This window comes from Oryzias melastigma, linkage group LG3 (genome assembly GCF_002922805.2).
Source record: "Oryzias melastigma strain HK-1 linkage group LG3, ASM292280v2, whole genome shotgun sequence".
Taxonomy (NCBI): Eukaryota; Metazoa; Chordata; class Actinopteri; order Beloniformes; family Adrianichthyidae; genus Oryzias; species Oryzias melastigma.
In genome coordinates, this window is record NC_050514.1 from 8,757,099 (window position 1) to 8,779,056 (window position 21,958).

The window sequence follows — 21,958 nt, forward strand, 5'->3', positions numbered from 1 at the left end:
ACTGATGTGAAACAGTGGGTGCTGTTTCGCCGTGGCGACCCCGAAATGGGATAAGCCGAAAGAAGAAGAAGGCTATTAAATTAGTCATCTACTATTTCAATAGTTGATTAGTCGACTAATCGTGGCAGCCCTACCCACCACCATCATCAGACTGAGATAACTGAAATCGAAGCTACAGTTCTATAACTCTGCCAGTGAAATTCTGACATCCACCTGTCATTAGCTGGTGTCTGATGCACAGCAGTCATCCAGGCCGATCTCAGGCTCAATTACTCTGGGGGGCATCTGAGTGGTCATTAGGAGTCCTCTGATTGGTGGCTTTGGGAGCCTCAAGATGTGTTTTGAGGGAGGTGTGCACACTGTTCTGACACACTCTTTTACAGCACAAAAGCTTTCAGTAACCCCCTCATTTCTGGACGATTCTTCAAAAGCTTCAGTGTTCAAATCAAGAAGAGTTCTTCCTCTACAGATGTCCAGCAGTCAGAAGGACGGATAAAACACCTGCACGCTCAACATGCAGGACCGACACAGCTATATCACATAATCATGTAAAGGAGGGGGGGCTAGGTCCTTGTCCACAAGTGATGCAGACCTTTCAGCATGAGCATTCCTTGGATCATATCTTTGGGATAAAAACAGAGTTTTGGGGGTCAGTAGGTGTTCTTTATGAAGACCTAGCAGCTCCCGGGTTTCTCTGCACTGCTGACTGAAGACTCCTGTGGCTCCCAGCCTCTGGTCTTCTCCAGACCTTGACTGTGAGGAAAAGCACAGCAGCAGTCATCAAACAGGACGGCTGTGAGGTTGTACTTCCGACTGCAGGACTCACCATCGATGCACTCCACCCGCGGTGTCTCCCAGAGCCCGTCTGCCTGACAGTGAACTACTGGTGAGTGCCGCTGCCTGAACCCGGGGTTACATTGATAACGGACGATGGACCTGACAGGATATTCCAGTTTCTTCGTCCCGAACATCCGAGCGTTTTCCACATGTGGGGGCTCTCCGCATGAGACTGAGCACAGAGACATTCTGGCTGCATATAAAGGCTGAAGTAATTCAGTTCAATGTGTTCATTTCAGCAACTGTTCATGACTGTTGTGGTTCAGGGCACTAAACACAGACAACAAGAAACAATCCACACCACATCACCGAGTCTGCACCATGGACTGTACAAGACAACAGGACAGAGAGAGTGGGATGTCACCCAAAGAAAGCGGTTTACTTCCAGCTCTAGTTAAACTAAAACAAGATTAATGCTGTCATTTGGATAGCACTTCAATGTAAGGCTGGGGTCATGTGGACCCCATAAGGTACTACAAGGGTTAAAGTGCTAAACTGCCTCAACAATGACTCAGCAAAAAGATCTGTTTCAGTGCCGCTTGACCTAAATGCACCTCTGATACTGTGGACCATGAGATCTCTTTACAGGCTGAAAAGTGGGTGCGATTATCAGATCCAGAACAGGTTTGGGTCAGATTTTGTTTTGAAGGGTGAGGTTATGTTGTTTCCATGGTGACGTGAAGTCTGGGAGAGTCTCCGTGTCATGAGGAATTTAAGCCAGCAGGGCCAAGTGGGCGTCAGATGGTTTAAAAGTGGGTAGAAAATGTGGGCCCCAATTGGGTTTGTCCACAGTTTCTATGGTGCCCCCACCTGTCTTTGCCCACATTGACTGAACCCTTTAACACCGGAGCTCCAGTGTTTATGTTCTTTGATTTGCTGTAATTTTTTTTACACAATTTTGTGTTTAAGCATCATCAATGATGCCTTAAAGGGTTGAGTAGGGATTCAGTAGGTTAGCTTGCTACGCTACCCAGTTACCTGGTGGGCAGTGTAGCGTGCTAGCGAGCTCTTCTGTTTCATGCTATGGAGCTTCGCTGTAGAAAGCTAGCAAGTTCTGCTGTAGTGAGCTAGTGACTTCCTCTGTATCGAGCTAGCGAGCTCCTCGGTAGCAAGCTAGCAAGCTTTGCTGTATTGAGCTAGCGAGCTCCGCTGTCCACCAGGTGGCTGGATAGCATAGCGAGCTAACCCATTGAGTGCAAACTTAAGCTAATGTTGGCAAACACAGATGGGGCCAACACAGAAACTGGACAAGCCCACATTTTCTGCCCACTTTTAAACCATATGTGGCCCACATGGCTTTGCTGGCTGGGATGCCTCAGAGTTTGATTCTTGGACTTCTGCTGTTCAACCCTTTCCTGCTCCCTCTGGGTCAGATCCAGAACATTCATGTTTCAGACCACAGTTATGCAGACCACACTCAGCTTTATGAGTCCCTGTCACCAAACCAGCATGGACTGTCAGACTCTCTCTGCTGAACTTCTGGATGCAGTCAAACTTCCTGCTCTTCAGCAACAAGGAAAGTTTCTGCAGAGCTCAACTCTCGAGTAAGACAGAGCAAAAACCAGAACACTGCTGCAGAGTTTGGACCAGAACCAGGAGAACACAACACTTTGCTCCTGTTCTCAAAAACTGGTTTATAAGCTGCTGCTGGTTCAGAGCTCTCTCAAAACCATCACAGACTCCACAGTCCAGCTTCAGGAGCTTACACCATAGTAGACAGAGTGGCCTTGTTAGCCAATAAACAACAACTTGAGACCCGGTTGCTCACTTAAGTGCTGAGTGATTTCTACACATTGCTCACCCCTTTCAGAGTTTTTGTTTGTAAATAGCGGTCATCCTACATGACACAGGACACCAGGAATCAGAAAAAAGAGATTATGGGTTTTGATAACAAGCTCAGCACTGCCATACGGCAATGAGATGACCCGGTGAGATGTAATGAAGCAGCTACGCAACATCACTGAGGGTTTGGGTCTTTAAAACAAGTAGAACAAGATTTACTAGCCAGACTGGGCACTAAACAGGCAAAATGTGACTCAAAACCGTTTCAGCATATTTGACTTTACTGAAAAGTCAAATATGACGTTGACGTGTTCAGACACCGGGATTTCCTGATGGACTGTCATGGGTCATAAATAACATGCAGGTCTACAAGCATGCCCTCAGTCAGGCGGACACATCTGCATGAAACAGAGATGGAGGTCGAGCAGACAAACCTGGGCCTTTTTTGCAAGTGAAAGGCAGGTAGTAGTTGCAGGGCACGTCATTCCACTGGCCGTTCTTGAGCCAAATCATCACCACACAGTCTTCTCCAGAGGCATAGTGGTCCGGCTGGTTCGGCCTCCAGTTCTGGTATTGCTGAGGGGACAGGAACAAGTGCAATTTGACTTACACTGAGCTGAACACACCTGTTTCCAGGTGAGTCAAGTGAACCAGCGCCACGCTGCACACCTCCTGGAGGCTGCTCTGCTGTGTGGAAACCTCTGCATAAGGAGTCAGCTGCTGTTGTTGCAGCTGCACTTGTGGCGGGCAGGGCGGAGTGGAGAGGCTGAGGTTATGTTTATGAACGGAGGTGATCAGCATTTACTCAGGAGTGACGCTGCGTTTCCTGAACAACCAGTGGTTTTCAGTACAAACAGGAGGTTGGTGGAGACATACAAACACTCCTCTGCACACGTCAGGAAAAACTGATGCAGCAGGTTACCATCATTAGACGCTTTCAGTTTAAAACATCACACTCACGCGTGTGAGTACCTGCGCAATGGATAATTCTGTCAGACCACTTGAGGGCCTCTGGTCTCATTCAAGATGGTGCCAGATACAATCTCTAGCCGGAGGCGGAAAATTCGCAACTTCAGCCATTTGCAAAAGCAGAAATTTCCAAAATTTTAGGAAACCCTTTCAAATATGTTTAAAACTTTTCAAAACTATCAGCTTTAAGCTTTTAAATGTGAATAAACTGTAACTGTCGAGCAGTTTAGTGTGCAAGATGAGCTTCAAATGGAAATGAGAACATTCATCGTTTTATTTCTTTCAAGTCAGTATGTGTTCAAATTTGTAGAACTACACCCATTTACCTCCGGAGAAAAAGGCAGCAAAATGCAGTTTTTTTCTCTGGGAATCAGCAGATCACAGCCAGTGTTCTAAAGATCTGTCCTACCTCGTGAGATTTTCCTACCCGTAGCACAAACTGATAGCTATAGCTGTCTAAACGTCTGATAATCCTACCTACTGCATATGAACAAACATACAGTTTTGATGTTTGGTCGTAAACACAGCAGGGTAGGACAGAATATGACATAATTACAGGGAGCAGCGCAGCTAGGGGTCATGGGGGGTGGACAGGCTCACGGAGAAGCAGCGCAATCTCAAGGAGCATCGGACGGTTTAACCGAGAGGCAGCGCAGCCTGATCTCAAGATGGAGGGGGGGGCACAGATTTATGGGCGGTGCGCTAAGACTACGTATTTTCGATTTGCACATGTGCAGTAAGAGTGGGTAGGACAAAACCCGGGTAAGAAGGATTTTTAGGATACAGGCGAAATGCTGTTTTTCTCATAGAGAAAACAACAGCAAAAAGGGTTAAAAAAAGAGAAAAGAAACGGAAGAAAGGTGGAAAGCTTAAAACAGAGGGTACCGGCGAGGACTTCCGGCCAATGATTTCTGGCACAAATTATGTTTTTTTTGTTGCCGGTTCCGATGCACCACATTTTTTTCTCTGTGATCAGATTGGACCACTTTACCTGCAGATTAAAGAATGACTCAATATAAAACTTTAACCCTTTAACACCACTGTTTATGTTCTTTGATTTACCATATTTTTTTTAATTTTTAACACCATAATTCCAGTACATACTGGCACAAGGCTCTTTTCTCTTTCAGAATTCACTGGAATGATCGTATTAACGTTTGAAAAGTGACAGCAGGCTGAAAATTTTGTGTTAAACGCTTCATGTGTCATTTTGAACAGGCAGCAAACACTTGGAGTTGTTCTTCCAAAAGTGCTCAGTGAAGACGAGTTTGGGCCTCACCACTGGAGTGCAGTCGGTCCAGTGGAAGTCGTTCTCCACAGTTCTGTCGTTTAGGCCGATCCACTGGTAGGCTCGTGCATTGGCTGAGGAGGAGGAGGAATACGGGAGACCTTCATCATGTTATCTCCTCTCAGGTGTGTACTGGAAGGTCAGACACTCACCGTTGACAAACTGCTGCTCCTCAGGTGTGATGATGCTGACGAGATGAGCGTTCAGGCTTCTGCAGTGTTGCTCCGCCCCCAGCCAGGTCTCTCGCTTAGAGACATGCAGGTAGCAGTTCCCCTGAAACTTGGTCCAGCCGTCATCACACCGCTGCTCATCTGCATCCCACAACAAACACAAAGCTTCCTCTGAAGTCTCCGGTCAGATTATTGTTCACACGGAAGCTCCAACCAAAGGAATCATGTTTTCTTTCTTAGTCAGACCTCTGTGCTGGTATTCCTTCTTAATTTCATCTCTGTATTTAGAGTCAATTCAGTCAAATTAGAAATACCCACCCAGTCTGGCTTGGCCTCAGCTTTCAATGAGTCCATTCATGTCTGGAGCAGATGTTCCTCCTGCATTTGACCTACCAGCATCTTTAGACTGAGGGATGGAGGCCACTCACACACACACATTTCTGCCTTTCCTGTTGTCAGTATTTTGGCTTTTATTTCCCATTGGTAGGAAGCTTCTCTGCACATGTCTACATCTCACAAAGACCTGGTTTGCAGGTAGCAGTTCCACTTCCTCCAGCTCCTCTGGAGGGACCCCGAGACGTTTTCAGGCTAGCTGAGAGACGTAGCCTCTCCAGCGTGTCCTGGGTCTTCCCCGGGGCCTCCGCCCTGTGGGACATGCTGGGAACACCCCTCCAGGGAGGGGTCCAGGAGGCATCCGAACCAGATGACGGAGCCACCTCAACTGGCTCCTCACAATGTGGAGAAGAAAAGGCTCTACTCCGAGCTCTCTCTGGGTGACCGAGCTTCTCACCTTCTCTGAGGGAGTGTCCAGCCACCCTACAGAGGATACTCATTTCAGCCGTTAGTAGTCAGGATCTCGTTTTCTCTGTCATGACCCAGAGCTCATCACCATAGGTGAGTACTTGAACAAAGATTGACAGGTAAATGCTCCCAAAAGATGCTTTGTAGTTTGAGTAAAGGGGCCCTCCAGCTCAGCTGAAGCTCTCATGCACTGTGCTTGATCCAGAAACAGAGCTGTTTCTGAAGCAGGTGTTCATATTGGCTGGAACTGAACTCGTACCCACATCGCACCGCTCCCCTCCATAGCTGGGCAGGCATAAGCATCGGAAAGAGTCTGCGCTCTCCACGCACGTGGCTCCGTTGGCACAGGGGTTGGGGTAGCACACATCTAAGTCTGCAAAGACAGGGACAGATGATGCTGCGGTTTGAGTGGCAGGGGCATACAGAGTGTCTGTGGATCTGCAATTTCAGGACCATCACAGTTCACAGCAAAGCAGCAAAACAGAAAAGACAGATCCCACAGAATCCCAGCTTTGAAACTCACAGCTCTAGAGAGGCACAGCAGATGCTGAAAGCGAGACCCTCTGCCATAAAATGAAAACACAAACATACTGCAGCCACAGACCCGTCTGAAAACCAACATTTTCAAACTAGAAATCCAGAGCAACTGAGGACTGAGCAGCAGTCTTTTCAGATTCTTCTCCTGAAACAGCTGCTCGGTTCTGACAGTCTGAGCCTACAGAAGTTTCAGCAACTTTCAACATCTGAAAATTTGATTTTATGAGATGCAATAGCTGCTTCTTTTGACATTGTATGCACCTCTCAACAAGAAGAGACCATGATGTGCTTATGGACCAAACTCTCTGAGAAATGTTTCCAGTGCCTTGTTGAATATATGCCACTACGGATTAGGGCTGTTCTGAAGGCAAAAAGGGGTCTAACTGAGTACTATTCAGGTGGACCTAATAAAGTGAATGGGGGAAATGCGTGCAATTCGGCAATAAACGTAAACCCTTTAGTGGCCTGGCAAGGGACCTTCAGTAGCAACTGCCTACAACCACTTAAGTTCCTTTCTGGTTTGACTATGTTCAAGGTTTAGTCTCACCTGTTGGCTTGTTTGTTTGTTTGTTTGTTTGTTTGTTTATTAATTTATCAGGACAGTGTACAAATACATTGAGCTTAAGAAGCAAAGATGCTTGCACTAGATTGTAGCTTAGTAGCTAATTTCCATCTGTAGTCCTTTACAAAACAATACATAATATCTAAACGTTATAAACATATTAACCATTTTAAACCATTTTTAAAAGAAGTCCAATATAAAACACATTGTCAAGGATGTTAAAAAACAAATGCAATATACAATACAGTATAAAACATTAAATATTGATAAAACTAATGCAATATAAAATACAAACACTAATTTATAAAAGCAACACAAAAATAATAATGTTTCCAGTTTAAAATAAGATAAAACAATTACACCAATGGTCTTGTACTCTGATACCCATCAAATGATGTGTATATTTAATGTATCATCTTACGGTAAAACATCTGGCTATTAATGTGAGCGAGACTGATGCTCCAGAATCCATTTCTTCGCAGTCTGAGAAAAGCTGCAGAAGTCTGCAATGTTTTTGAGATTTGTTGGAAGTCTATTCCATTTCTTGACAGCCCTATAGGAAATGGCAGACTGAGAGAAAGCAAATTTTCTTTTAGGGATGCTGCAGTCACCTCTGGTTACCGGCCTTAACACTCAGCCCCTGAGCTCAGAGCATGGCTGTATAAAGTTCTTATGAGGAGGTGGGCCGTTGTCATGCAAAATTTTGTGAACTAAGCGAATGTCAGAGTACCTAATTAGGTTGTCAAAACGTAGTATTTTGTGTTTTTCCAAAATAAAGCAATGGTGGTAAGGCCTGGATTTCTTGTCGAGGATTTTCAGAGCCTGATTATCCAGAGACCTAAGAGGTTTTAGGACTGTTATGCTAGCCTGAGACCATGATGTAATACAGTATAAAAGATGTGATGGCTGACTGATCACATGAGCTCTAAACTGCTTTATCTCTCTGGTTCACAGTCTCAAACTGCTTGAGTGTGTGCTTGAGTCATGTTTCTTGTCCTCCAGTTACTTTGACGAACTGAGGAGGTTTAGAAAAAAAAATTCCAGACAAGAACCCTCACCTTCTGTGATCCCTGAGGTCTCCGCAAAAGCAGGCTCAGCAGTGACAAGACGAGGTTCCAGTCCTGGAGGTGCATGTACAGACCCTTCCACGGGTACCTCTGTCACCTTCTCTGGTTCTGTGGTTGTTTCTACAAGCTTGTGCCCTGTTGTGTCTCCTGAAAAGAAGGCTGCGGTAGAATCTCCATATCCACTCAGACTTTCATCTCCACTGTGGTCCTCTGACCCCCGTCCCACTTCAAGAGACTTTCTTTGTCTATTAGGATCTTCTCTAAAAATATTTTTTACTTTACTTCTATTTGATTGAATCTTTGATCCAGAGAATCCAGAAATAAAACCTGAGCTCCCAAATGCAGATAGCGGAATATCACCTGCCTGTGCAGAGCTGAGCAACAAAATCCCAGAGGCTTGTTCATGCTCCACAACAGGAGACACACTGACCTCTTTAACGCCTGAACCAATGAAGGTCACATCTGAGGAAAATGCAGAGACACTCCCAGAATTAGAATCACTAAATGGCCCTCCTAAAATTCCTGATCCTGAAAAATCTCCAGAACCACTGAGCACTAGTTGACCACCTCCAAGCTTATGGTGTTTCTGGTATACAGATGCATCCATCAGTTTATCATCTGTTAGAAATATCTGAGTGTTTCCACTACCTTCAAACTCACTTATCTGCCCACTTCCACTTCCACTTCCAGAGAAGGATCCTGAAGGTTTGGACCCAGACAAGTCCTGGTCCAAAAGGAAGCCTGATGTTGTGGCAGATATTGCTTCACTCCCTCCAGAACTTTCTACAGAAAATCCTCTGTCTGCTGAAGCAAAAACAAATCCAGAGCTGGACAAGGAAAGATTCCTATTGCCACTGAGCTCCCCAGAGCCTTCAGCGGTTGAAGAGAAGGTGAGGATTGCTGTTTTTCCTTCCTTATCTTCACGTGATAAAGTTGAGACGCTTCCCAAGGCAAAGCTCTCCAGTTTTGACAAGACAACAGGGACAATGTCATATCCTCCCCCACTGAGACCTGACCCTGAACCATCCGTACTGCTGGATGCGCTGAAGTCTAACCCTGAAGCATCTGTATTGTTTGATTCTCTGAGACCTGACCCTGAACCATCCGTACTGTTAGATCCACTGAGACCTGACCCTGAACCATCCGTACTGTTAGATCCACTGAGACCTGACCCCGAACCACCCGTACTGTTAGATCCACTGAGACCTGACCCTGAACCATCCGTACTGTTAGATCCACTGAGACCTGACCCTGAACCATCCGTACTGTTAGATCCACTGAGACCTGACCCTGAACCACCCGTACTGCTGGATCCACTGAGACCTGACACTGGATCGTCAAAGCTGCTAGAATCACTAAGGCCCAATTTTATAGCAATAATTCTGCTGAACCCTGACCCTGAATTGAGTATTCCACTGGGTCCACTAAGACCTGGTCCTGAACCATCAATGTTCCTGAATGTACTGAAACCTGACCCTGAGATTTCTGTGTTGTTTGATCCACTGAGACCTGACCCTAAATCATTTGTACTTTTGGATTCACTGAGACCTGATCCTGAACCACCTGTACTGTTGGATCCACTGAGATCTGATCCTGAACCACTCATATTGGTAAATCTTCTGAGACCTGACCCTGAACTGTTTTTGACCATACTGCTAGAGGGTTCTATAGAATTGCTGTTGTCTTCAGAGGTTATTTGATCTCCAAAACCAGAACCAGAGAGCTCCCCACAATTATTCATAAAAATACATCCTCCTGCAAACTCTGGGCCAATGCTTTCCGAGCCTGAACCAGAGCCAGACATCTCCACAAGGACAGAGGGAACAATAGGGGAGAGAGCTGAGGAGACATAGAAAAGGTCCAGTGAGAGACCTGCAGGACAAAACTGTCTTTAAGATAAACATTTGACAAAAACTCCTTACAAAGCCTGAATGAATCAGTAAGTGATGTTTGGCTCATTTCCTCATCAACTGTTTTGTTCTGTCCTGTTTCATTTGCTGTCAGCAGAATGTTCACTGTGGAAAGTCAACAGTGAAGTTAGCATTAAATTGGTCACGAACCAAACATGTTCATAAAGAATGCTTTTTGGACAAGATTAGCTTACTTCGTAAGCAGTATGCATCAAATCTGTCTTCACGGGGAGGAAAACCGGTCTGGTTTGGGTGAGCATACACAGTGTGAACTCCTGGTTTCCCCCCACCGCACCGAGCTCGGGGGATGTTGATAGGGTAGCGAACGCTGCCATCCTGCAGCCAGCCGGCTCGACATTTGTCAAAGCCTTTTTTCCAGGCTGCATAGAGCTCTCCTGTGGAGGCTAGGATGCCACCATGCTCCTGGCAGCTGAGAACAGCCTGATCATAGGTAAGGCCTTCAGCAGATTCCACATGGAATACTTCGCCTGGGGAGCAGAAAAGAAAAGGTTACCGTACTCAAGAACAAAGAGAAAATGACCCCATAATCCTCACCACAGGTTTAAAGGATCATCAGCAGGAAGAAGCTACCTCTGACGTCTTCCGTGTAGCAGTAGACATCATATCTCTCATATGCTGGTCTGAGTCCATATGACCGAACTCCAGGCTGATCTCCAAGATCTCCAGCACACTCGTCTCGAGGTACTATGATGGAGTACCTGCAAAGGGGCTGACTTAAGCTAGAGTTTTGGAAATGCGTTTCACTTTTGTGAAAACTCATTTCAGATTTACCTCACAGTTTGGTCCAGGAGCCAGCCAGCATCACACTGGTGGTATCCAGACTCATACGCTGCCTGCAGCTGCTGTGGTGAGGCAATGGAGCCTCCAACACTCTGACAGGCCAGCTGTGCCTCGGAGAAGTTGAAGGCGTAGCGTCCAGTATGTGAGCGGTAATGAAAAACCACACCTGTAGTGGGCGTATAAAGTTTGTTGGTCAGTTTGTCAACACCTGAGCTACCATTGCAGGAGTCATCACTCACCAGCCGGGGGCATCGTGATGCCTGTAGCTGGCTCCCTGGCCACACCAGGTCGGATGTTGGACTCCAGAGGATGAGTAATGATCATGGTCTGGGACACAAACTCTGTGGGATGCTCTGGATTGGTCACATTTAGACCAGTGGAGGCCTGAGTTTCCATCTCTCCAACGACCACACTCTCAGAGGTCACCCTGCTGAACAACAGCTTTGGGTCCTTGGTCACCATGGTAATACCCAGAGAGCCACTCCCTTCCCCTGAACCTGACCCCAAACCTGAGCTCAAGTTATTGTCATCAGGAGAGTCTGAAAATGACAGAGAAATGCAATCTTGTTTTCTGGAGAATTGAATTAAACTGGATTTTCAAAGATTTCCTTGTTCCGGTTATGGTTCTGCTGAACCTGCAGGTGTCCATTCTCCTGACTTCAGCTCAGTCAAAAACCATCTGAAATCTGGAGATCTCTGAGTGAAGGTCAATGATATCTGTTTTTGCTAGGAAAAGGTTCTCCCACAAACACAAACATTCTACGTTCATCTTGGTCATTAACTTCTAGATATGAATTATTGTATTGATTATTATTATTGAGTTATTTTTTGCCCACACTGGCTTGAGTGGGAACTCAGTAGTCTAGGGCAGCAGAGCTCGCTAATTTGCTATGCTGTCTACCAGGAAACTTGTTAGCTCACTACGCTTCCCTCTGGGCGGCTGGTTAGCGTAGTGACCCAGACCACTGAGTCCCCACCTACGCCAGTGTAGGCAAACACAGATGGGGCCACCATGGAACCTGCGGACAAATCCACCTGGGGTCCACCAATTCAGCCCAAAGGTAAACCATATGGGGCCCACATTGATATGTTTGCTGGGCAAGTGTCTGCAGCTCACTGCTCCCCCAGGGGATGGGTCAAAGGCGGATAACATTTCAAACTCCTAGTTGTTGACTGCTAGTGGAGACTTTAACTTTAAATACTGGTGTCTCCCACCATAGTTTTGTATTTTAAAAAGACTCACCTGTATAGCAGAAGGCCCCGTGTCGGGACTCAGGCAGTGGAAAACCTGTCTGATTGGCATGAAGATAAACTGTTCGCACCCCCAGAAGACCACCTCCACACTGCGGCCGGCGAACATTGATGGGATAGCGGACACTCCGGTCTGCAAGCCAGCCAGTGTTACAGACGTCCATCCCCCCCTGCCAGGCTACGTACAGCTGACCTGTGGTGGCTAACTGGGCCCTGTGATTGGAGCAGGCCAGTGCAGCCTCAGAGAGGGTGAACTTTTCTGGAGAGGTGGTGAAGAAAACTTTGCCTGATGCAGCAAAGACTTCTGATGAGTGTCCAGCTTTGTTCAATCACAAAAAAACGTGTGACTTTGATCGTTTACCCGTCATCATTTCAGCAAAGCAGTACACATCAAACATCTCCCCGGCGTTTCTCACTCCATAGTTTCTCACACCTGGCAGGTCTTCTTTGTCCCCAAAACAGTTTACCCGAACATTGTGGATTGGATATCTTTGGTTTAAGACAACAAAAGTTAGAAAACTCCAGCGTCTGCAGATGATTTAGATGTTTATCAAATACAAAAATGAAAAAAAGATGAGATAACATGTTGACTTGAGCTGGGAGAGCCAGAACATTAGAATCCAACCTGACTGTTTGGTCAGAGAGCCAGCCGGCATCACACTGGTGGAAACCGTCATCATAGGCCGCCTGGAGCTGCTCAGGTGAGGCTATGGCTGCACCGTTTTGGGAGCAGGTGACCTTTGCTTCTTCAAAGGTTAGTGCATAGCGACCAACGAAAGAACGGTAATGAAAGACAACACCTGGGGAGACAAAACCAAGGAGAGCTCAATTATTACTGTGGATACAGGCTGTCTGCAGACGAAAAATGGGCATTTCAGTTGAACCACAAGAAATATCAAGGACCACTTGGTGATCCGTAGAGAGAAAATGTTCATGCACATTTTTTTTTTGACATGCTGCAGGAGACAGGTTGTAGAAGACTCTGAAACAGCACTAAGAGTAAGTTAGAGAAGATGAGAAGGAGAAGCGCATGCAGATTGTTCCTTCTTTTCAAATCCTTCACAGGAATTGAGGTGGTTTAAGTGACATGTTGTGCTCACATGATATATTATAGATGTGATAAATGCTCTTGTGCGCTTCTTTCACATAGCCAGGTGAAGGACACCGTACGACAGCTTCACCCGTACGCAAGAAGTGCATCTAACTTTCAATTTCCTAAAGAATACTTTACAATACATAACCACACAAACGACAATGGTATGTTTAATTTTTTAAGACAGTCTTTGACGTGGCCGTATGAGCCTCGACTGCAAGACACAGCTGCCCTACCAGCCGCTCCTCTTTATGACCCTCCACAAACCCGGGAAACCCAAACACCTCCACGGGTCAACACTGTACGGCTGCACGTGACAAAGTCATTACAGCAGAACACTAAACGTTTTGGAGAGAGGACTGAGCTTAAGTCATGCAGGCTGACGCCTCCAGATTAATCTATGTTTGGAGATAACAACCCATGTTGTGCTGTTGAACATGGATGAGAAAGAGACAGATCTTCCACAGACAAATTCCCAGAATGACATCATTTGCACTTTTGCCCCCTTATTTTCTCTGTCCATTCTGTCTGCCTATCCTTGTCAGATCACCTAAGCTCCCTGCATCATTATCAGGGGTGTGGAGCTCCAACCCCACTCTGTTTGAGCAAAGGCAGAGAACTCCTGGAGCCTCCCTTAGACTGTTCATAATTTGTATGGACAAAGCTTTTCATTGCAGAGACAAAAAGAGGAGGACTCAAACTCCATCACTGCTGTTTGCAGATGATCTCTTTCTGGCTTCTTCTCAATCTTTGGAGCTGTACATCCAAGTCTGAGGCTATAAATTGAAGCAATACCTCCTGCAGATTAGGAATGAGTCAGTAGACAGAAGATTTTTAGTATCAGTTCTGTTCACAGTGATGAAGGGCGGATCCTCTGATTGGTGCGTCTGCGGTCATGTGGATGTTGCTCCAGCTTTGAACTGCAGTCTGAGCTGAGTCTGAAGACAAAGTTCTCAGTTTACTTGTCCATCCATGCACCCCTACCTTCTTTCTGACTGTGAGCTGTGTGCCTTGAGGAGTGGTTAAGATCACACACCTGGGTAACAAAAACCTGGGCTCTCCTTAGAGATAAGAGGTGAATCTCCATGCAGATCTGCTCCTCTTCTTTTGTAATTGCTTCAAATAAACATCACAGGTAAAAGAAAAATTTCCCTTCTCACCTGCAATTCAATAAAAGTCCTTTGACCCTTTCATGAACTGATAAGGATCTTAAGAGCTTTGGAAGAAAATTAAATCAAATACATGGGGGTCTGAATCCCAACCCCCTGAGAGAACACGAACAGACTGAAAGCAAATATGTGTTAAACTCTCTCAAAGTTTCATAAGACATAAAATATCTTCATCCAAATACCATCCTTCTACAGTCATACAGTTTTTTATTTTATTTATCATAAACCTATAATGAAAGTGCTGCAGCTGGAGATATGAGTGCATAGTGTGTGGATGTGTCATGTCAGCACACAGAAGCAGGAAGTAGAAACTAAATGTGACTCCAACACATAGATTTAAGCAAGAGGCAGTGGACACCTGTGACGTAGACGTGAACAATGTCGTGGTTGTCTTCGATGCCGAGCTGGACCTCACAGCTGTACACGCCCGTGTCACTGGAGCGCAGCTCAGTTATCCGGATGCTGGCATCATCTGGAGTTTGGGGGTAGTTCAGCAGCTGAACTCTGTCCAGGTAACCTTTGCCAATGCGCACCTGCCCCCCCAGAGCCACCAGGATGGTAGAGACCTTCTCCTTGGTGACAAAGCTCCACTTGATGCGATGGGAAAGGGGTGGGATGACAGGGGCTCCAGGGTCGGGAACAGTGTGGTCCTGCAATGAAAAAATCTTTGATTCAACTCTGGATCTGAACAGCTGAGATGATACAATCACAGAATCCCCCTCACTCTGTACAGACCTGCTCCCCACCTTTACAACCATCTTTTGACCAGTTTTTGCCCTACTTCAGGACTCAATTTGACTTGAATTATGCGGCTGTGGTGCAGCGGAAGGGCGGTCGACTCCTGATCACAAGTGAGCAGGTTCGACTCCCGCCTTGCCCGCCCATGCGTCGAAGTGTCCTTAGGAAAGACACCTAACTCCGATTTGCCTCTGGTGGAAGGTTAGCACCAGTGTTCGGCAGCGGAGCCACCTCCAGTGTGTGAATGTGTGTGTGGATGGGTGAATGGGTCTGTGACTGTGAGACGCTTTGGGCCCTTGAAGGAGGGTAGAAAGAGCTATACAAGTATAGGCCATTTACCATTTATACGCCATTTATGATTTCTTTTCTAGGAAAGAAAGAAATCATTTGGTTGTTTTGCAGGACCATTTAGACTAGGGGTGTCAAACTGAATCTCACAGGGGGCCAAAATCCAAAACACACCTTAGGTCTCGGGCCGAACAGGATGAACATTAATTGAATCCTCTAAAACTAATTTCAATACTTTAAAACCGTAACTTTTTAACATAATTATGAACTAGATATTTAGTATTACCTGCGGTAGTGCTAGTGTGAATGCTGTAAACTGAATTTGTCCACTGAAGATGATAGCAGAGCTGATAGCAGAAATAACTGAAGCTAATTGTTGAAAATGCTGAAACTGATAAAATATGAGTTAAATGCCAAATTTGCCTAAAAAAACTAAAAAAAGAGCTTCAAATAAACTCTAAAATAGCCTATAAAAAATGAAAAAATGAAATAATTTCCAGATTTGATTCATTTCACCAAAGCCTGGATTGATTCGATTCCAATTTTTTTTAGATTCTTTCAATCCACTCAATTGCATTCAATTCAATTTGCAGTTTACACAGTTTACACATTTAGACACATTTATTTAGAAATACATTATTAATCTATATATTTTTTAATATATTTCTATTAATCTGATCCAGTTCACATACTGTAAATGTATCAGTGAAATAATGAGATGAATGCTAATATCATACAGTTTTTCATGGATTCTCTAAAGGAGTTCTAACAAAAATGTTCAGATCATTAACATTGGAAACATTGTTCTGCTTCTCTTGGAGGACGTTTCAGTTTGGACACTAGGTGGCGATTGCGCTATAGCATTACATCTTGTTCCAGAGAAAGAAGCGAGAATGAGGAAAAACTGTGGTTTTAGACTACAAATGGTTTTTACCGAGCATTAACATTAGCCATCCTAAGGGAAAAAATGTTAGCATCAAATTAGCGGACTTTAGCTTTGTGTGCTAGATCTATATCTATTTTTATTAAATTAGATTAGAAATTAGATTAGATTAAAAATTGTTTATTTCAAGCAATCAAGAAGAAAAAATGTAAATTTATGTGCAATGCAGTCAGTCTTCAGAAGTTTACATCCATAAAGACACATCAAACACAGGATAACCAGACATTAAGAGTTTGCCTGAAAGCGAGTGGGAGGAAGCGAATTTATATAATCCCAACAGGATCAACCATACCATTTGCTTTACGTGTATTATCGTTATCCAGTTCGTAACTTAAATGGTAAATGGCGTATACTTGTATAGCGCTTTCTACCCTCCTTCGAGGCCCCAAAGCGCTTCACAGTCACAGACCTATTCACACACTTAAGATCAGATATTTATATCTTTCCAACATAGATTAAGGTTATTAGGAATCCCCAATTAAAAATAAATCTCATGACTCTGTAAATGGATATAATACTATTTCAGACTTTGTCATTGTATATGCAGATCTATTATCAAAATTCAGACAAAATATGCAGATTATTTTTCATTAGAAAAAAATTATTGTTGATCGATTGTTGATCTTTTAATCTTAGATCCAGCACTAGTGAGAACATAGTTAAGGATATTTGATAAAATACATTTGTCGTGTTTTTAGACAAGAGTCGGTGAAAAACTATGAGAAGAAAAATCTGGAGGTTGTTTCATTTCATGTTTTCTTAAAGTCTCTCTCCGATCATCTAAAAGTGTTCCCAGTGGTCTTTCAATTATGATTCTGTCGTTTTTAGCCAAAATGAATACACCTGTGTCATCTTCTAGGACATAGTTTCTGCAGAGCGGCAGGAGTTCATTAGAAATTCACCTCTGAGTTGTAGGCAGGACTGTTAATACAGGGTAAGCCCGCCCCTACCTCCCATCACCCATCTGTTCACACTCTCTCACGCTAGCTTACAGCCCCTTACAACCCCAACCTAACATTAGCGGAGCAACAAAATTGGTGAGCAACATTGGATGCCAGCTCAGATGAACATCTGCTTTTATATTTGGTTAAAGATGTGTATACATGCAATCACTGCGGGGGTTTCTTATCCAGATTGTCAGGTGTCAGAACTCCATCTTCCCCTCTGGTCACTGGCGGGAGCCATCTACTGAGTGCTGAACACACTACACCTCCCAGCAACCCCAGCGCACAGTCCCTGACTCACCTAACTCCAATCAGACAATCACCCATCTTGTTAAGTAGAACATAGAGCCTTACTCAATGCGAAGTATTGTTTGTGCCATGCTGCCTGCATTACTGAGCTTTTCTATCTGGACCTGATCTTCTATTTCTGATCCTGCTTTATCTCTGATTGCTTGCTGCCTGTCCTGACCCTCGCCTGGATTCTGACATCTCTAGTCTCTTCTTGGAAGATCCCATGCTTGTGATTGACCTCTGCCCGTCTGACCCTGATTTAGCTTTGTGGACTTTTAGCTGTGCTTAGTTCCTGTCTGAACTAATAAACCTGCTGCAGGTGGATCCAGCTGTCTGCCCATTTGTAACACATCATTTATAATTAATATTTCATACATTTCTGCTGTTTCCGTTCTTTGTGGTTTAAACAAAACTCTTAAAAAACAAATTTCAGAGCCAGAGGAAGAAAGTGCTGGAATGCTGACCATCAGCAGGTTTTTCTCAGACTTACCTGAAAGAAGCACGGGAGGACCAGTGAAGATCCCAGCGAGGGGTGCTGCGGCTCCTCCAGGGGGATGTCCACACTGAGGACATCTTCTGGATCTGAGAAAATACCAAAACTTTAGTGTAGTTTGCGTCTTGTAGGCTCAGTTCTGCTCACTCCAATATGGAAGTTTTAACACAGGATTACAGATTAAATCTGAAAAAAAACAAACAAAACTGTTAGTCTCGAGTAAAGGAAGAAAATCATGGCTCAGTTTCTCTTTTTAAAAAATAAACATTTAGCGTGTGTATGAAGAGCTTGCTTTCTGCTTGTTGTAGTTTTTGCTGTCAGCTTCCAATTCTCATGAGATAATCTTTACTGTTTTTGCTGATCTCCTGAGCACACAAACACAACAAAATATACCTTTTGAAACAACATTTTTTAATTGACATTTTTTCTGCAGTTAAAATTATTCAAGTTATAAATGGACTGAACAGAAATGACTGCCACTAAATGAAGGAAATCGATGCATTTTGTAACTCTTTCTGGAAAGTAGTAAATCACTGATGTAAAAATGAAGAAGATTTCAAATTAGCTGTAGTTATGCGTGTTATTGTTGCCTTTAAAGGTTAACTTTAATTTCAATTTTATTTATTTCTCTGGCACGATGGACATTAAATTAACCCAGCAGCTATTTTTCATCTGTTGTCCATGGACAGATGTTAAAAATTATGCATAAACAGACAAAATAGTAAAGTTTATAGTAAGGAGCACATGCATATGAAAATTCAACGGAATGTTAAGTACAACCCTGACTTCCTGTTCTCATTCAGTCCTGCTGTCCGTCTTTATCTTAGGCGCCTTGCCCCGCCCCCACACGCCGCCTGGCCTTGCCAACAATCCAGGCGAGGCGCAAGTGATCTCAAACAAACCTAATGTCTCAATCTCTTTCAGCGGAAAAGGGGGTGTGGACTTCTGACAAGCTCATGATTGGAGAGAGTGGCTGTCATAGAAATGTTGAGTCAGGCCAACTTGAGCCAATCACTACTGATGTGGTCTGGGTCCAAATGGTGGTGTCCGTATCCTAGAAGAAAGGCGACTGAATTGGCTTAATTTGGCTGGAGCTGGAAGTAACCCAACAAACTAGGGTGATTCACACCATAGACTGAATAATCACTGGACGAATCAAGTGTGAGGTCACCAGAAACTGCATTGCTTCTGAACCCTGCAAAAGGAAGCCAGATCAGGTGCCACCAGATGGTTCCTAAACGCATCTGAGAATGGGCCAAGCACACGGGAGATATTGGGAAGACGGCAGGAGAAAGGGAGCAGACTATTTCCTGATGGGAAAAGCAAGCAATGAATTGGGCGAACTGGTTTAAATGTGGATTATTGAATAGAATGGTAAACGGATCCAGATGAAAGCAAAGAGGATTTTTGATATGGACAAATATGTCATCATGTTAATAAATCCTGAAATGTTCATCTGGTGTTGACTACAGTTTTTGACCAAATTTCACAGCAAAATGAACCCATTAGCCAACACCATTCTATCTGTGCAGCAAAGTATGCAGGCCTACATCCATATTTATTTATTTATTTACTAATCCCCCCCATTTTTTTGTGTGTGACACGCTGACGAGGGAGACTCTAGGAAGACGTCTTGAAGTGGGGGTACCCTCAGGGAGCAAAAGGCAGTGCCTCCTCAGAGATTGAGTCATTTGCTTCTGGGTATGAAAAGAGCCCACAAAATAATACAGTTTACTCTGAAAGGCTTAAAATCATGGCATGGCTCCTTTAAGGCTCAAATTGCTTTACATGCACAGACCCATTCCTCCACACTCTCACTCACACACTGTTGGCGGCTTTGCTGCTGAGAACTGGTGTCAACCTGTAACCACCAGGAGTAATAGGGGGTTCAGTGTCTTACCCAAGGACTCTCTGACACATGAGCAGCAATGCAAGAACCAAACCTCTGATCAGAGGTTGACCGCTCCTCCTCTACACCAAAGGCAACAGTGTGAATATGACTTAACCTTTGAGGTAGTTCCTACCAAGCCCTCACTAGTGTCACCCCCCACCATGCTGCAGCATTGTTTCGTGGAGGATCTTACCCATGATGGAGTGTGCCTCATAAATGTAGTCGAATGTTGCTGAGACGAGGCTTAGACTTAGAGACGTCAGCAGAGTCAGTCTGATCATGGTTCACCTGCAAACCAGGAAAAATCCAGATTGTCATCTCACCTGTTCTCCTTCAGCATCTTTATCTGTTCCCCCAAACCACAGGTAAAATGTTAGGATTTACTTTGTGATTCCTCCATCATATTATTGTTGTTGTGTCTTTTCATTTTGAGATAAGTTTTTAACTGTTTTTCCAACATGAAGCCCCCCAAATTCATTAGACCCCCAGGTGCAGGTTTGGTTCCACAATCTAACTAAAATCCTCATGCAGACCTGGTTTAGGTGTGTGAAACAGGTGATGAAGGTCTGGAAATGTCATCTACTACCAGACATGGAGTTTCTCTCTGTAACGGGTAATAAAGTATCTATCTATCTACCTACCGTCAGGGTTTTTCAGAAAATTCTTAGTTTCTCCTCTTTTTAATGTATTCATTGTATTTTTAGTTAAGGCATCAGACCATTTTAAAATATGTATATGTATTTTTTCTTAGATTTTTTGTCAGCTTTTATCATGAAGATCAGGCATGTCCAAAGTCCGGCCTGCGGGCCAAATACAGCCTCAGTTCTAATTTTCACCGTCTCCAGTCACAAAAACATAAAATGCACCCCCAGCACTTTCTAGAAAAAGGTGTACGATATTTTGATTGTGATTGGTTAAATTGTGTTATGAGTCCTTGTACCTGTCACAACACTCAGCCCATTTCTAAAATGTTAACTTTGAATAAAAACGGAAAAATTGACAGTGAGGACTGCAGCTTCTGTGACAGCGAGAATTAGCAATTTATTCAGAGAAATGTGAAAAAAACTGTCTGCCTAAAATCCCAAGAAACTGTGGATGCTCTTTACAGAGCTCTGAGTACATAAGCACGACCAGATGAGACCTGCTCACCATGACAAGCTCACTGGGAAAAGCTAGCAGTGGGAAACTTTGAAGCAACTGGAAAGTGTTGTGACGGCACAGATGTTTTTTCACAACAACCCGTGAGTCCAATGAAAACGCCACAAAAGTGAGCTAGGGAGTAGAAACAACAAGCACCGCAAACCTTCTACTGATGGTGGGTTTACTGAAGACTGCGAGATGAAAATGATGGAGAACATTTGTGCTGATAAAGCAGGAGTTTACCTGGCTCGGAACACTGTGGCCCTCCTGAGAACTGAAGACATCTCATCTGATATTAACCCTTTAACACCACGGCTCCAGTGTTTATGTGCTTTGATTTACTGTAACTATTTCAAATGTTAAAGCGATCAACCCAATTCTGGTAGATTCTGCAGGAGAAAAGCGGTGTGAGCTGGAATTATTGTATTAACGGTTGAAAAATTACAGTATGTTAAAGATTTTATGTTTAAGCGTCATCGACGACGCCTCAGGTTGGAGGCAAAAGGAGCGACATTTTTCCATGAATCTGCTGTGACTGAAGCATGGATGTCCCACACCGCTCACTTACTGATTATTTTGATAGCAGTGAATCAGAGCAAAGAGCTACTCGACCTTCAGGCCCTTAAAAATAAGTTTTTACCCAGACTTTCTTTAAATAAGAAAAAGAAATCTGCCAATGGGGTCAGAAAAATGTGACCACATTAAATTCTTATTTTAAAGGCCTTGTGCAGTGAAAATCGTGATTTTTCTTAAACTGCAATAAAACATTAGTATTTATGTCACAAATGAACCCCCGTATAATTATTTTGTCACCCGCGGCCCCGTGCACTCTCTTCAAGCGTTCAAAGATAGCGCGGTCGCTCAGATTTTCTGCAGCCATCGATAAGTAGGTCATAGGTCGTGTGTCGTCAGTACAGGAACATACAGCTAGATCCGCTAGTGTTGTGATGACTTTCTGGGTATGGAATTACTTAACATAATAGAATTTGGACT

General features: G+C 44.2%; 1 protein-coding gene across 3 annotated transcripts in view; it reads right to left on the reverse strand.

Moving 5' to 3' along the window:
* Nucleotides 1–22: 22 nt before the first annotated feature.
* Nucleotides 23–21,958, reverse strand: part of LOC112141877 (aggrecan core protein) — a 26,630-nt gene continuing 4,694 nt past the window's right edge. The window contains exons 2-20 of one of the 3 annotated variants that reach the window (XM_036217248.1): nucleotides 20,019–20,113; nucleotides 17,932–18,023; nucleotides 14,596–14,887; nucleotides 12,601–12,775; nucleotides 12,337–12,464; nucleotides 11,968–12,261; nucleotides 10,964–11,263; nucleotides 10,716–10,890; nucleotides 10,515–10,642; nucleotides 10,118–10,411; nucleotides 9,936–10,028; nucleotides 8,374–9,852; nucleotides 8,005–8,160; nucleotides 6,107–6,220; nucleotides 5,029–5,187; nucleotides 4,868–4,950; nucleotides 3,054–3,195; nucleotides 827–1,009; nucleotides 23–753 (exon numbers count right to left, since the gene is read on the reverse strand). In XM_036217248.1, the coding sequence (XP_036073141.1) occupies nucleotides 665–753; nucleotides 827–1,009; nucleotides 3,054–3,195; nucleotides 4,868–4,950; nucleotides 5,029–5,187; nucleotides 6,107–6,220; nucleotides 8,005–8,160; nucleotides 8,374–9,852; nucleotides 9,936–10,028; nucleotides 10,118–10,411; nucleotides 10,515–10,642; nucleotides 10,716–10,890; nucleotides 10,964–11,263; nucleotides 11,968–12,261; nucleotides 12,337–12,464; nucleotides 12,601–12,775; nucleotides 14,596–14,887; nucleotides 17,932–18,023; nucleotides 20,019–20,106 (4,464 nt within the window). In that variant the 5' untranslated portion in view covers nucleotides 20,107–20,113 and the 3' untranslated portion in view covers nucleotides 23–664. Of the gene's footprint in view, nucleotides 754–826; nucleotides 1,010–3,053; nucleotides 3,196–4,867; nucleotides 4,951–5,028; nucleotides 5,188–6,106; nucleotides 6,221–8,004; nucleotides 9,853–9,935; nucleotides 10,029–10,117; nucleotides 10,412–10,514; nucleotides 10,643–10,715; nucleotides 10,891–10,963; nucleotides 11,264–11,967; nucleotides 12,262–12,336; nucleotides 12,465–12,600; nucleotides 12,776–14,595; nucleotides 14,888–17,931; nucleotides 18,024–20,018; nucleotides 20,114–21,958 lie in introns of those variants that run through there. The other 2 variants (XM_024265068.2, XR_002918482.2) reach the window with 2 other exon arrangements.